This window comes from Chelonia mydas, chromosome 1, assembly GCF_015237465.2.
Source record: "Chelonia mydas isolate rCheMyd1 chromosome 1, rCheMyd1.pri.v2, whole genome shotgun sequence".
NCBI classification, from domain to species: Eukaryota; Metazoa; Chordata; order Testudines; family Cheloniidae; genus Chelonia; species Chelonia mydas.
The window spans coordinates 219,192,888-219,209,542 of record NC_057849.1 but is presented as its reverse complement, the minus strand read 5'-3'; the positions used below and the strand labels follow the sequence as shown (position 1 = coordinate 219,209,542).

At 41.9% G+C, this 16,655-nt stretch overlaps 1 protein-coding gene across 7 annotated transcripts in view; it reads left to right on the top strand.

The window, feature by feature from the left end:
• VWF (von Willebrand factor) overlaps positions 1-16,655 on the top strand; it is a 259,168-nt gene that overhangs the window by 120,805 nt on the left and 121,708 nt on the right. For all 7 annotated transcript variants that reach the window (XM_037913656.2, XM_037913649.2, XM_043529527.1 and 4 more), the window contains 4 exons: positions 8,301-8,439; positions 9,813-9,947; positions 15,488-15,634; positions 16,360-16,500. In XM_037913656.2, the coding sequence (XP_037769584.1) occupies positions 8,301-8,439; positions 9,813-9,947; positions 15,488-15,634; positions 16,360-16,500 (562 nt within the window). The remainder of the gene's footprint in view (positions 1-8,300; positions 8,440-9,812; positions 9,948-15,487; positions 15,635-16,359; positions 16,501-16,655) is intronic.

Genomic DNA, 16,655 nt, shown 5'->3' with positions numbered 1-16,655 from the left:
TCTCAGTTGTTCTTAGCCAGATGTGGACACCTGCAAACACAATATATGAGTCAGAGGTGTCAGATTTGGCATTTACATTCAGCTTGACAAGTGGGAGACCCTAGTTCATGAGCAACAGAATGGCTCTAACCCTAAGCCAGTGGCAGACATTTTGTAATGCTATGTGCTGGGAATTCAGTACTGTGCTTGAGCTTGGTGCATAATTTGGAATCATCTTTATGAAGCATGAAGCAGTAGAACTGTGCTTATCTGAGTTTTGCTAAATCACACACTTCATAATCTGTACAAAAATTGTTGGTCTTGCTCCACCTCTAACCAAACATTTAATAGCAGATCTTCGATTGATGTTTCATATTACTGAGACTTCATTGTTTTCACCAAATGTACTGTAGAATATTTATTGTACTATGAAGCGTTATCCAAATTAAACTACAATTAGTCTCATGTTAAGGAGCTAGGCTGGGACGGGAAGGATCTAGGGTCACTGCCCAGCTCTGCCACAGACTTACCTATGTGATCTTGGGCAAGGGATTCAGTCTCTTTGTGCCTCACTTTTCCCAGCTGTAAAGTAGGGATAAAATTCCCTGTACCATACCCTTTATCTGTCATGTCTATAGAGACTGTACATTCCTTGAGGCAGAGGCTGGCTCTTAAAATATGTAGAGTGCTTAGCACAGTGGGGCCCTAATGTCAAGCAAGGTCTCTAGGCACTGTTCTGACACAAATAAATAATCATAATAATGGATGAAATAAATGAAAAAAGGCTATGATGCATTATCCTTGCTTTTTCTTGTTGTTTATTCCCTCTCCTGTTAATTAGCAACATTCAGCAATTCACCGTGGCCCTTATCCAAAGTCCTTTGATGGCTGTGGAAAGACTCCAATTGACCTCCAGGGACTTTGGATCAGGACCTCTGGGTCTCCTAGTTACCAATGTGAATTTGCAATGGCCTGCTGGGTGACTTTGGGCAAGTCACTTCCCCATTCTCTGCCTCAGTTTTCCCATATAAAATGGGGATAATTATACTGACCTCCTTTATAAAGTGATTTGAGATCTACTGATGACAAGTGCTATGTAAGAACTAAGTATTATTACTGTAGTCAGTACAACAAAAGGGTTTAAGCATTATCTGGAAACCCTTAATAATCTCATAACAATAACCATAGCTAGCATGGTGGCATGACTGATTGCTAAAAACATACAACCCACACCCACCCCACCCCCCAATCACCCTACGTGTTTTATTCTCCTCTCACATACACAGATGTAGCTCCACTGAAATCAAGGAAGTTACACCTGTGGAAAACTGGTGAGCTAAGAGAATTAGGCACTTTTGCATTATAGGTGCAGATGAGCAGGCTCCAAGGCTGTGTACAGCTGGCAGTAAGGAGAAAAGACAGAGAAGGAATGAGTAAGAAGGAGAAAAGTAAAAAAAGAATATTTCCTGCCTCCTTTTTTATAATGTCTGTGGTTTTATATGAGATTAGCAGTGCAGTTCAATTATTACAGTAGCAGTGAGGCATGATGATCCCAAACCACCAACTTGACCAGATTTCTCCTTTTTCTGATCAGCTACTCTCGGTGCACAGTGAAAAGCTGGCTCTGCGCCTACTCTGCGGTATGAAAGAGGTTGGCTGGCCTCTTACTATGTGTGGCCTGTGGTAGGCTGGATAGTCTGAAGCCCATCTATCTCATAGTTTGGTTTGACCGCCACATTAGAATTGACCAGGGGCTGTCTTGCCCAATCCATCCCTCAGAGTATTGTTCTGTCAGACTATGAGGTAACGTCTCAAATTGCTGGGTCAGATAAAATACCATTAAGAATGAAATGCATTTAAGAACAGAGAGACTTCTTTGGACAGGGATGGTATTATACTTAAGTAATACAATCTGAACAGAAACCATTGGCAGACTGAATTACAGGCCTGGTTTCTTGGTCCGCAAACTTGGTCACTAGAGTAAACAGAGTAAACACATGTCCTCTTGCATCAGTTGGATATTAAATCTACTACTATTTTGGCTTCCTATGAGGAAAAAGGGACACTATCGCAAATAAAAGAAGGGCCAGTCACATTATGCTTCATATTTAACATGTAATGGTCTTGGGAGGATAATAAAAGTGTTTTTGTAAAAGGATATGCTGAGCAGAACAGGATATCCACAATCAAACACTAACAGCATTATGAAATATTCCAGCACACTCTGCCCAGCCCTCTTCTTGTAATAAGGAAGTTCAGGAAAGCACATATTTCTATATGCCGTCTGTAACTGAAGGGATAACCTATCCATACTGATGCATTGTTTTAAAGGTTTCAGAGTAGCAGCCGTGTTAGTCTGTATTCGCAAAAAGAAAAGGAGGACTTGTGGCACCTTAGAGACTAACCAATTTATTTGAGCATAAGCTTTCGTGAGCTACAGCTCACTTCATTGGATGCATGCAGTGAAAAATACAGTGGGGAGATTTTATATATACACACAGACCATGAAAAAATGTACACTGTAAGGAGAGTGATCACTTAAGATGAGCTATTACCAGCAGGAGAGTGGGGTGGGGGGAGAGAAAACTTTTTGAAGTGGTAATCAAGGTGGGCCATTTCCAGCACATTTCCAGAAGTTAACAAGAATGTCTGAGGAACAGTGCGAGCGGGGGGAGGAGGAATAAACAAGGGGAAATAGTTTCACTTAGTATAGTGACTCAACCACTCACAGTCTCTATTCAAGCCTAAGTTAATTGTATCCAATTTGCAAATTAATTCAAATTCAGCAGTCTCTCCTTGGAGTCTGTTTTCGAAGTTTTTTTGTTGAAGGATACTCACTCTGAGGTCAGAAATCGAGAAGAAACAGATTGACAGAGCCAGAAGAGTACCCAGAAGTCACCTACTACAGGACAGGCCCAACAAAGAAAATAACAGAACGCCACTAGCCGTCACCTTCAGCCCCCAACTAAAACCTCTCCGACGCATTATCAAGGATCTACAACCTATCCTGAAGGACGACCCATCACTCTCACAAATCTTGGGAGACAGGCCAGTCCTTGCCTACAGACAGCCTCCGAACCTGAAGCAAAAACTCACCAGCAACCACACACCACACAACAGAACCACTAACCCAGGAACCTATCCTTGCAACAAAGCCCGTTGCCAACTGTGTCCACATATCTATTCAGGGGACACCATCATAGGGCCTAATCACATCAGCCACACTATCAGAGGCTCGTTCACCTGCACATCTACCAATGTGGTATTTGCCAGCAATGCCCCTCTGCCATGTACATTGGTCAAACTGGACAGTCTCTACGTAAAAGAATAAATGGACACAAATGAGATGTCAAGAATTATAACATTCATAAACCAGTCGGAGAACACTTCAATCTCTCTGGTCACTTGATTTCTGACCTCAGAGTGAGTATCCTTCAACAAAAAAACTTCGAAAACAGACTCAAAGGAGAGACTGCTGAATTGGAATTAATTTGCAAATTGGATACAATTAACTTAGGCTTGAATAGAGACTGTGAGTGGTTGAGTCATTATACTAAGTGAAACTATTTCCCCTTGTTTATTCCTCCCCCCCCCCCCCCCAACCCCCCCCGCCCGCACTGTTCCTCAGACATTCTTGTTAACTCCTGGAAATGTGCTGGAAATGGCCCACCTTGATTATCACTTCAAAAGGTTTTCTCTCCCCCCACCCCACTCTCCTGCTGGTAATAGCTCATCTTAAGTGATTACTCTCCTTACAATGTATATTTTTTCATGGTCTGTGTGTATATATAAAATCTGCTCACTGTACTTTCCACTTTATGCATCCGATGAAGTGAGCTGTAGCTCACGAAAGCTTATGCTCAAATAAATTGGTTAGTCTCTAAGGTGCCACAAGTACTCCTTTTCTCATTGTTTTAAAGGTAATGAGTGAGATTATTACTCCCACTCTGGCCTATTTACAAGAGGTAAAAGGACCTGGGTGGTGTAAAGTGGCACTAAAAGTCCCTTATCCACCTGGGGGAGGACTACCTGAGGACAGGTGTGGAGGCAGACGGCTACAGGCTGTTCTTCAGAGGATTTACTTGCAACCCACAATATAGGGGGCATGCCTATGGTAGGGCTGCAGCACAGAGCTCTGCAGAGATTCCAGGCAGTACTATGGCCCACAGGGCAGCCTTGGGAGGTTGTTGTAACGTAGATAGGTCTTCAGGGGGTATCTCAGTTACATTAGAGTCCCTGTCCAGCCCTTGCAAGAGCTTGGGATTGGGAGGGTGCAAAGCATAGGAGGTGCAGCATAGGATTTTACGCTCTATCTATTTATTTTCGTAAAGGATCCTGAAGTGGATCCCAAAATTAATTGGTTCACGTACCACCTCCTTAAAAAAATTGTTTTGAAGTGGGTTGATGGATCATCAAGCTCATTTGCCACTGGGGTACACCTACCACAGTTTGGGGAACACTGCATAGGGGACTCAGTGGTGATAGACTTTCTATTTGCTCAGTCACTCCTCTCCAGTATGGCACTGTTGGAATTATGCAGTAATTTAGTCAGGCTGCACGGTGTCTGAATCTAAACCAGCCATGCAGGGGAGTAAGGCCTATTTTCAACCCCTTGTAGATCTCTCATTGTAGAGTTCAGACACAATGAGAACAAAGGTCAAACATAGCCCACAGAGAGCTAGGTGAGTCAACTGTTAGGCCAGAAGTCTCATCCCGAGTAAATCACAAGTGAATTTATGCCTGGAGGAATAACGCCACCTTCTTTTCACTTTGCTGGATATCACTAGATTTGGGCAAATAATCTGCAGCAAATAATTTACTTGAAACATTCCAATTTGTTTTCTTGCTCTCAGAATATCCAGGAGTGGATGATGATTTTTGCAAATGTGCCTGTTGTTAGAATTTACTAAACAAGTAATTTGCCAGAGTGTTTTGTTTTGATTTTTGAACTCTGGATTGATCTCAGACAGGTCAATGAGAATATTCAGTACACAGCATTTGAAATCTAAACTGTGTTGCCTGGTTGAGATCGGTCACATAAGTTGAAAGGCATTGTTTTCATTCACTGACTGGAAGATGGTAACTCTTCAGGTCAAGGAGAGGCCCTGAAGAACCCACTGGTGCTTTGAATGTCTCAGAGAGTGGTAATTTAGGGCCTGCTCCAAAGCCTACTGAAGTCGATAGAAAGTCTCATCAACTTCAGTGGGCTCTGGATTGGGCCCATAGGGAGGGAGCAGATAGTAGCATTATAGACTTCGAGAAAATTCAAAACTTTCCCCCTGCTTGGCTATGCAAGTCTTACCCAAGTCGTCATTCCTAGGTAAATTAGGCTACTGTAAGATTTATTGGCTGGGTGAAGCGTTTACATTTAATTTTCTGTCAGCACACTCATACAAAGTTATTGCGTGCGTAATGCCCAGCCTGTATTGGAGCCTGTTGGGTCAAAAGAGGAAAGGGAGCAGTGCGAGTTGGCTGCTCAGAAGCAGCCTCATGGTGTTTAGAAGGTTGGTTGGTTTGTTCTTTTTGATTTGGAACAAGGGGAACCCAAAACAGCTGCTCTTGGGGCAGGGGCAGGGAGAACTCCAAGGTTTCCAGGGCAGTTGAAGCAGGGTGAGCTTGAGCCCGGTGTCATGTACTTCTGTACCAGCTATGGACTGGTCACAGAGCTTGCCTATGCACACCAGATGTGTGTATCCTAAGAGCCTTTAATGCTTTGCCAGGTATGACTGAGGTTAGTTTAAATAAGGTATTTTACACACAGCACCACCTAGTGGCTGAGCGTATAATGCAGTTTAGCATTCTATTACGCTGGGGACAGTACCTTTGTAGGGTGGGGAGAGCGGGGGAAAGCAGGCAGCAACTTCCCCCTGGGAGTGCTACTGCAAGCAGCCCAAACAGGCAAGGTTGAAGTGGCTGATGGAGCCTTGAGGGACACTGCCCAGCATTGGGGGAGAGAGGGTATGTCTACACTGCAATTACAAACCTGCGGCTGTGATGTAAGAGGACAAGTTAAAGGAAGAGCAGAGCAGTTAGTTATTTTTCCTCTTGTTTAATGAGTCTCTGAAGCAATCTAAGAAATTATTAGAAAACACATTGTTAGAAAACAGTGAGAAAAGTAAAGCAAGAATGAAATGGGAAGGAAATAAGCTGTAATAAAAGATAAACGGTAATTAAAGAGAAACAGACTTAAGAAATAAGGAGAAAGTGAGCTGTAGTGAAAGTAAGAAAATGGTAAGGACTGTAAAACAAAATATTCAGACGTTATTTTAAAGTAGACAAGGTGAAGTGACAGGAATAAAGAAATTGTCAGAGAGCAAAGGGACTGGAAGCCAGAAAGGAGCAGAGTAAAAATTTTTCAGTCAAGAAGCTGACACATCGCATTAAGGAATACATGTCTTTATTTGAGCTGGAACTTAAAATTGCAACAAAGATTGCACAAGAGGATTGCTCAAGATGTAATTAAACATCCTAACAACTTTTCCTCCAAACTTTGGTCTTACAGGGGCTGAAAACTGAGAAACTGAAAAGGGAACATATAACAGTGGGTTTTATGTTCTAGTGCATTGTATTTTCTAATACCGAACTCTATTATTTCATAATATAAATTTTTACATATAAAGTGAGTTTAATTAAGATAATAGTAGAGAATATACAGTAGAGAACAGTAATAGTTTACAGTAGTTTATGGGGTAAGCCTAAATTGTAGTTCCTGTTAAAACTAGTATTTCTGACCTACTTGTGATTATTCCCCACTTCACTGATTTCTACTTTACCCCAACTGATTGAGATAAAACATGATCTGACGTCTAGATTACCTGTGCTTCTCTTTATTGCTCTGATTCAGAATACTCCTCCATTGGGCTTGTTGCACATGTGAGAGAGAATGTTGCCTAATGATTATATTTTAAGTGTAACTTGTTGTATTTACACATTTACACCAGTCCTGGGACAGAGATGGTCAAGCAACATGCAGGAAATATCAACCCAGAATTAATGCCAGGTCCCAGAAAGCAACTCTGCCTCAAGAATCGACTAATCAGAGACAAAAGCAAAGAGCAAACTCTGCTGTTGCTATTACAGCTCCCTTCCTAAGGACTACTGCCTTTACACAGAGCCTTGCATAGCCCAAAAACTAGCATCATCACCACAGCATGTCTACCCAAGACTGAACACTTGCTTGAACACGAAGAAAAATCATTTGAAAGAAAGACCACCTGGTGATCTCTGCCATAGAGATTTATAAGTATGATAAATCTGATCTCTTGATCTCAGTTTTGGGTATGGGGGAGAGGTCTTCCTTAAATTTATTGAAATTACATCTCTCTATGGATTTTGTACTACATACCTAAAATCAAATTTCTTTGCTGAAGATATTAAAGTTCTGAAGAAGCCTTAGTTTTTGATTCCTTGCTTTGGTTCAAACTTAGATAAGTGCAGAAGGTAAGTCCTATTCATAGATGACCAGAGGATGAGCCTTTTGTGGTGCACAGGTCTTAGAGCCCTTGCTTGATACCAGCCCTAAAGAGGGGCAATAATAAAGAAATTGAAACTGAAGTATCATCCTTCCCCACTTAAAAACTAAAGCTAATCTTCCCCCCACCCCTGCTATCCATCAATTTGCCTACAAAAATCTGCCCATGTCCCTCAATTACCATATAATTCATTGCCATTCACTGTTCAGAAAATGACCAGAATTAGTATAAAGGGGGAGTTAAGTGGAGGAGTCAGAAGGGTGAATGCTTTTCTGGAAGATATCCTTTAGCCAAACAAAAGTTATTAGGCTCAGTAGAGGGGTAACAAGGTGAAATTCCGTGGCCTGTGATATACTGGAGGTCAGAGTAGATGAGCTAATGGTCTTTAAATCTATGAATTTGTGAAGTCTTGTTGGTCAAAATTTTCACAAGTGGTTAATGATTTTTGATGCCTCAAATGATTTTTGATGCCCAACTTGAAGCACCTCAAAGGGTCCTGATTTTCAGAAAGTGCTGAACACCCCACTCTGAAAAATCAGACCCTTTAACGTGCCTCAAGTTGGGCATCCAAAATCATTGGTGACTTGTGAAAATCCTGGCTAATATATGCCAGTTATGAATAAGAGATACTGTGTGCTAATAATAAGTATATAAATCACAATGAATGATCTGTCACTCTGCTTGCTGCTACTTCTCTTCCAGTTTTCTTTGTCTCAGTGTATTGTTTGTTTGGGTTTTATGCTCTTTGCGGCAAGAACCTCGTCTTTGCAAATAGTATCTGGCACACATTTGGCACTGTATAAATAATAAACAGTAACGGCTGTTGGTCTTCTGTTCTCTTTCTTGCAGTGTGTGTCGTGGTAGAATGTGGGACTGCACAGATAATGTATGTGATGCCACCTGCTCAGTTATTGGTACAGCCTATTACTCGACATTTGATGGACTGAAATATATGTTTCCAGGTGACTGTCAATATGTGTTGGTTCAGGTAAGAATTAAGACTAATGTTCATTGTTAGAATGATGTCCAAAAAAATACTTTTGTCTTTAAGCCTTAAACAAAGAAAAAAAATCCAACATTTAAATGAGTTACTGTAAAACATCCTTCATTGCTAGGCCAGATATATAACAGAGGAACACAGGACTCAGCAGTGGAATAATAATGCAATCCTGGAAAGTTTCAAGACTTATACTCAGACTACATCTATTCTAGATGGGTGAGATGGCTTGGAAAAAATAGGAGCACTAACAACTTCATCCCTACTAGTGAATACCCACTACCCGTTTCCGGGAGGCTTCTCTCTCCGAAAGCCTTTTCTCTGATACTACACCCCCCTTTGCTGATATCCCACAAAGTGAATTGCAGGATCTTTACAAGACTGGCACTCTCTCAATTAACTACACTCAATCACAATGCCTCCTGAATTTAAACTTCATTTGTTCACACTTTCAAGTCACCAGCTTGTGTCAGGCTGATCTGAAACAACTTATTTTCTGGGGGTTCTCTATGTGTTTGTGTGTAAACACACACGTCTAAATCTCTCATTGCTCCCACAAATTAGAGACTTAGATATCTAAGTGACCTGAAGATTGCAGCTACACATGCAAATAGCTATGGGTGTAAATATGTGACTGCAAAAGCAGAGGGCAATATATGAAAATCTGGCCCAATATTGAATAGATCCATTATTAAAAGATAATAATACTTTGCATTTCCATAGTACCATCCCTCCATGAATCTCAGTGTTTACAAATATTAATGAACTAAGCCATGCACCTCCCTGTGAAGTAGGTTGGTCTTGTTATTCTAATTGTACAGATGGAGAAATGAAGACAAGAAAGATCTTGTCGGAGACCACAAAGCAAGCCTGTGGCAGACACAAAAATTAGAACCTTAATCACCAGTGTCCAAGTATTATGTTTGAAACACTACGCGATGTTTCTTGTATCTACAGAAATGAAAATCCACTTCATAACCCAGATGTGGCTTCATTTTATTTCATTATATGAATTGTGACATCTTGCCTTCACTTGTGTACATAAAACTGATAAACAATGTACCCATTGTATATCCCTGAGATATCACAGTTAATGTTTCAGCAGAAACCCTTTTACTTAAAGATCTCTTTACAAAGCATCTGTGTAATCGTAGCATGCTGGCCAAGTGTGCCTTTGTCTCCCTCTATGGTCAGGACAAAATGTATGAGTAGCAGAGGAACCAGCATGCTGACAAATGTCTGAGAAGCCCCACAGTGCCTGAAAGAATTCAGCTTTTCAGACTTGCGTTTTCCCCAGGTGTTTTTAGGTATGTTTCAAATGTCCCTGTTGTTAATGACCCATTGCATTTGTTTCCCCTTAATAGGATTACTGTGCAGATGAGTCTGGAACCTTTCGGGTTCTCATTTCAAATGAGGGATGTGGCTTCACTGGAGAAAAGTGCACTAAAAAGATTACCATTCTGTTTGACAATGGGGAGATAGAGCTGTTCAGTGGAAATGTATGTACTCCTCTGCTTCTCTTCCCTCTTCCTCGACAAAGGGTCTGCCAGTATTTTAGGATGGGTTGTAACATGGGGGATAAACCTTCTACTGTGCTTTGCTATTTGAAGAGCCATATAATAAAATGAACATGCCAGTGACACAGCGTGGGGGGGAATGTAAATCCTACATCAGATAATTGTGATGAATTGTTTGGGAATATATGATACAATTCCACTCATGGGGCTAAACTTGTTTCTTTGCTTTGCCATAATGAATCTCTGCAAGTCCTGCCTTGCAGGTGGTAACTCTAAAGCTAATTTTAGGCAGGGTTCTGTAACTAGCCATCATGGGCCACCTAATTAAAGGTATTTTGCTGTTGCCCTTCAGTCCTTTGCCAGGACTGTTACATGGAGTGCTGCTGCTGTACCTAGATCCATTCTTAAAAGTTAACAATACTTTGCATTTCCATAGTACCATCCAGCGTTTACAAATATTAATGAATTAAGCCATGCACCTCCCTATGAAGTAGGTTGGTCTTGTTATTCTAATTGTACTATCATTGGAAATGATAGTACAATTTTCTTATTGGAAAATGCTCTATGCTGTCTGGGCCTTCAACGTGGATTCGTCATCTGAAGGAGCTACATTTCATTAAACAAAAAGCTGTGAATGGCACAGAGAAATGACAGGGAGATCACTTCATTTTACTTTGTTTTCTTTCTCATTTTTTTGAGTGGGGCAGTACCAGACTGTAGCTCTCTTGTCTTTCTACATACTTTAAGGTATAAAACTATTTCAAGCATAGCTATTGCAAGAAATGTCTCTCCCTTACCTAGTAAAACTGTGGCTTAATTTAGTCATATGAAAGGCCAGGCATGTTGCAGGAGCTGATGCAAATGTCAGCTTCCCTCCCCATGCTAAAACAAATGTCAGATGGAAAATCCAGATGACTGGATTCCTCTTCCTCCCCCTTCCCTACACACTGTCCAAAAATGACCAGGAACCATTCCCACCTTCCACCCAACTCCATGACAGGAAATAACCTTTCCAGAGGGCAGGTTTCAGCTATTTGCCTTGGGCGTTGTAACAGCCAGGAATGTCTCTGTGTTCATACATTACAGATCTCCAGTGAGTTATAGAGTTACAATTACCCAAATTTCTGAGGTACTGTACTCTGTCCTGGAATCCGGAGTAGATCTTTGCAAAAATGTTCAGAGAGACACATGACACCACAGAAAATTTGCCTTGTTTTGGGTTTAACGCACAAAATCGAACCAGCTTTTCACTTGGTTTAAACCTGCAAATTGTTATGTTCCAGATTATTGGGAGTGGCTTACATCAAAGCACTGAGTACATAACCCATAACCTTTCTTGATCACATCTGTGTATGGACCATGCAGACACAAGGATTGCTTGGGGGGATTGTACACAGGACATTTCAGCTCCCAAAGCAGTCCTGTTACTTATTGCAACTAAAGGAAACCTCCCTTGAGCGTGCACAAGTAACAAGCTGTTCTTGGCACTGGGGTTAGCCATGTGGGCCAGAATTTGCAAGAGGGCTGAGCAATGACCATCAGCACCAGATTTTTTAAAAAAAGCCTACCTTCCATTTAGGCACTAAATACGTGGCCGAGTTTTTCAAAAGCGCTAAGCATCCAGCAGCAACTACTGTGAACAAAGGGAGGATGCTGGGTTCTTTTGAAAAACTGCCCCCATAAGTATTTTATCTGCATTGCAGATTCCCCATACAACACTGACAAAACTCTCAGCCTCAGCTGGGCAAGAAATATTTTTTTCCTGTCCCCCCAAAATTTGTAGATATAAAAACATTTTCCTGTCACGAATCTGGAAGAAAAATTAAAATCAGAAACAATTTTGCAAACCCCCAAACCCTCCCAAAAATTCAGTTTGGGTCAATTGAAATGTTTCATTTTGATTTTGACTTTTTTTATTTTATATGTATATTATAAATTACTATAATTAGCTTAGATTTAAAACAAATAGAAAACTGAAAGTTTGTATTTAGCAAATGTAAAACACTTCCATGCTTCATCAAATGTTTGAAAATGTTGTTTTGCAGGCCGCTTCTAGTTTTAAGTGGTCCAAGAACTATACAAGGTACCTGGGTGTGACTATCCCAGGAGGTGTTAAAATACTGCATGAGATCATTTATATTCCTCTTCTGAAACAATTAATATCTGCCACTTCTCAGGGTCAGAAGTTTACTACTTCATGGTTTGGGCAAGGAGCCTCCATAAACATAATAAATCCATGACTTAGGTTAACATTCCAATTCTCTTTTGACCAGTTCTGGTCCTTGTCTAAATTTTGAAATACAAACATGGACTGATTTTGTGATTATTTAGAAAAGAAAATACCCAAATGTGAGCAGAAAAAAACAATGTGTAGAAAAAGTGAGGGAGATGGGGGATCTCCACTTCCTTAAATGGGGGTGGAGGGAAGATTGGCTGAGCTAGGTCCAAATTATAGTGGGCTGGCAATGAGAAAACAGAAGTAGAACAAACACTAGGCAGATTTTGAATGAAAATTTTCCTGAAAGGAATCCTATGTCCTCCTCCTACTCCACAAATGGATTGACCCTTCTAACTGTGCATCCGTCTAAATATTGCACTAAACCTCAGAGAGCTGGGATAGGGACAGTATTACACAATGTTTGTTATGAGAAGTCTATATAATAAAAGTAGTAGCATCTGTTTAGATGTAGCTCTTTAATCGATGTAGAGTGCCATCTATTTGTGTGTAAGTCGGGGGTATAATTCCTATGTCTGTAGGTTCAATATCGCTATTGTTGTGCATTGCAAATGGCTTTTGTTGTGTAGCCCATTACCTTGAGCTCTTAATAATGATGAGTGCCCCCTGTGAGGTAGTGCTGAAAGCTCTCGATTCATCATGAAGTCAATGAGAACTGCAGGTACTCGGGTCCTATCAGGAGGTTCTCAGCATACTGGATCGGTAGTGAGTTCCTTTCAATTCCCTACAGGCCGAGTCCACCCCACCCCAGTAAAATGGACTCTGTATTTTTCCTCAGGCAATGCTGCTAAAGAATTTTTAGTCAGGGATCTGACTGGAATAACACCAATTGGCCAGTCCTCTTTTAAAAGAGAGCCTGTTCCAGCAATCTTAGGTGCTCTGTGAAGCCATTAGACTGTCTTCAAGGCTCCAGATTCAATGTGTAATAGTATTCTACTCTTAACTCCTGACTGCCTCACATTTCTATCCCATTGCAGCTGGGAGGTTTGGACCTGTAGGATGTGGGCAGGAAGTTATTTGTCCAGAATTGGTGTGTGGGAATGCAAGGGGAATAGTAGATGGAGGATTCTTGTTAAATTGAGTGGGTAGGAATCCACTCCATCAAGGACAGCAGTAGAAAGGGAGAAATCCCCGTTTCTCAGAGGCTTCTGGTTATCACCACCACAGAGCTCTTGGTGAGCACCAAGCAGCAAAACTCTGCAGCGCTTGTGCAGAACCATCTAACATTGCACGAGTGTTTCAACTCATCCCTGGTGTAGGGACTCTGTGGCTGGTGCCCCCTGCACCTGCAGGGTTAGCCGTATTGGCTCAGCCACCTTGGAAGAGGGTCTGGAAGCAAAGCAACAATATAGAGAGGATTCAAAACTCAAACCATCGCAAATTTCCAATGTTTAACAAAGAAAACACTGTGCAACTCAATCTTCATGAGCTTACATGTTGGAGAAAGCAGAAAAAAGACTGGGAAAAGCAATTCAGAAAGGGGCATCTGAGCGAATAAAAATCTAACTCAAGGAGAACCCTGCAGAACAGCATGGGAAATGTCCACAGGAAAAGAGATCACCAGCATGAAATGGATAAGAATCTGAGGTATGGTAGCCACCTCCTCAAATGGCACTCTGGTGCTGAGAAACACTGTCAGTGATCTTTTCACCTTGACCTCGCTGCAGCGTTCTTTTAATTGGCTTCAGTTGGGCTGGATTTCTCTCTTTGAAGGGATCCTTGCACCTTGCCATTTAACCATATTTATTCATTTTTCCTGCCTTCTTGTTTTCTATTTTGCGTAGGACCTCCTGAGACTGTTTTATGGGATGCCTAAGTAGCCTCCTTGCTGACTTTAAGGATCTCAGTGTCCTTGCTTTCAGCTTTAGGGTCTTTGTGTCTAGTTTCCTCTTTCTCTCCCACCCACCCCTTTTTAATTTCTTCTTCTAACCCCTCATTTTAAAGTTGAGTGTCACTGAACTAGTTTGTTTTATATGATGCCTCCCTGGAGGATGTTGAAGCCCCTGCTCAGAGATCCTTAATGGTTGCAGCATTGGGCCATCTCTGAGGATGCATGCTCCTTTCTTATAGCCCATGGTTGAAGTAGTTGGAAACAGAATGGGGACCTTTCACTGCACCAACCAAAGAATTGGAGCCCTGGGGAAGCAGTGCTTACCCAAGCTGGGGAGAGGATGGGGAGCTCTCCCTTTGCTCTTCGGGTTGCTGTACTCTTTCTCCTCTCTTACACTAACTCCTGTTTGTACCCTTTTGGAGGACTCACCCCTTCTCCCCTAATTCAACATTTTGAATTAACACCTTAGCAGTATTTAAATAAACAACCATTCCAGACCTTCCTCACGACCTGTGGCTAATAATCCTGTTAAGGTTCCCACTGAAAAGGAAATATAGTATGAAAGGAAACATTTTAAATTAATCTCTCACCTCATTAGCAGCTGGAGGCTGTGACATTGTAGCCAAATGCACACAGAAAGAGGTCCCAAGCATAGAAAATTGGCAAGCGAGGGCAGGGGGAAGTGTTAGTGATGGAAAAGATAATTGATAAAAAAAAATCCAGAGACCTGCTGTTGGTGGGGCTGTCCATTTACATGGCAGTGGAAACAAATCTGCCACAACTCTGAGTCAGACCCTGCCCCTTGATTCCAGTGTTCAATGTGGAAGGAGTTCCGTGCACTTTGTGATAAGTAGGCCACATTTATTTTTGTTACAGCTGTTGCAGGCGTCATGGATTTGATGATTGTCGTGGTTTCTAAAAAAAGGAAACTGATACTGATGTCTGTCCGTTACTTGTTAATTGGCCACTAATTGACTTAGCTGAACTCACCTAGTCATCCTTTTCTTAGCAAATCCATCCCCAATGCTATTTCCATGGAAAGGTGATTCCTTTGCGTATCCATCCCGGTGACCAGTGGGAGCTCCGTATTGAGGGCTCAGGGGACACTGCTTCACTCAGAACACTGAGAACTTGTAATCAGAATGAAACCAACGGCTTTCCATCCCAGTTCCCTGTGCCATTCAAAGTTGTTGTGATTTATCCACGGGCTGGTTTCTGTGTGAGACACCTGAGCCTGTGCTCAACACTGTGTGCTAGTGAGGTGTACGTTCCGGTACAGTGCTCTGCAGCAGCAGCGATAGGGTTTCACTGAACAGTCAACTAACCGCACCATGGCACTTCGCAAAAGTGCCCTTCCTTAGCAAGTACATGTAGCATGGAGGGAGGTTACAATGACCTGTTTAATATGTGGTCGCAGAGCTGCCGTTGCTAGCACACTGTGTTTTTCACGTTTAGGTGGATATCAAGAAGCCTCTTAGAGATGAAACCAATGTTGAAGTCCTGAAGTCCGGGCGCTATTACATTCTCTTACTGGGCAAAGGAATCTCTGTAACCTGGGATCTGGCCATGGGTGTCTCAGTTATTTTGAAAGAACATTTCAAGGTAAGTACATTTGATTTACTTCTCATTCTCACTAGGAAAGTGCTTCTAATGTTCCCTAATGAATACACCTGGACAGATCCTTCTGGGGGAGCAAGGAAGGAATTCAGTATTTCTTATGTAGGCACGTTAATAGATTCATGGGAAACATTAGGCCCCCTCTCAAAAAACAAAAAGCCTTTCTATTAATACACTATGGACTAATCTTTTCTGTAGCGGTTCAACACTAAGGGCTCAGTTATGGTTCTCAGTAGGTTGAACCATGCTAGGAATGGAGAGGGAGGAGGAGCACTTAGGCATGATGCCCTGAATGAGGGCAACTGAAAGGGACAGTTTCTTCTGGGAGCAGGAGGGAACGCATTTCTGAGCAGGCTTTGCTAGCGCTCCCCACAGCACAGTGACCTTCATGAGCAGCAGAAGTGGGCCAATAACTAAATCCATGACTCACCCAGACACACTCCCAACAGAGTCAGTCAGAACAGGCAGTGGTAGCCAGTCTCCCCTTCTTGATCCCTGGAGTGCTGGGAGACCGATTACTCTTGCTCCTTTCTGTGTTGGTATGGTGAGAATTGGGGCTAAAGACCTTTGCCCACAGTAATGCTGCTGCCAGGGGCAGGCATTGTGTAGCCTTGCATCTATAGAGCACGAGAATAAAGAGGTTCATTAACAAAACTCCATGTCACTCTAAAGGTGGAAGATTTATGTGTTTGTGTTTTTTCCCCTGCAAGGATCAAGTGTGTGGTCTGTGTGGGAATTTTGATGGAATCCAGAACAATGATTTGACCAGCAGCAGTAAGCATCTTGAAGTGGATCCAGTTGACTTTGGGAATTCCTGGAAAGTCAATCCAGGTTGCGCTGATGTCAGAAAGGTGACTGTGAATGAACTGGGAAAACTGTTTTCTAATGGTTACTACCTCGGTTAGGGATTGCTGAATGGCTGTGGAGGAAAACAAACAAACTAACTGACCCCTCTCCCAGAATTCACACCAAACTGGAATCTTTTCTGAGATCTGATAAGAGTTTA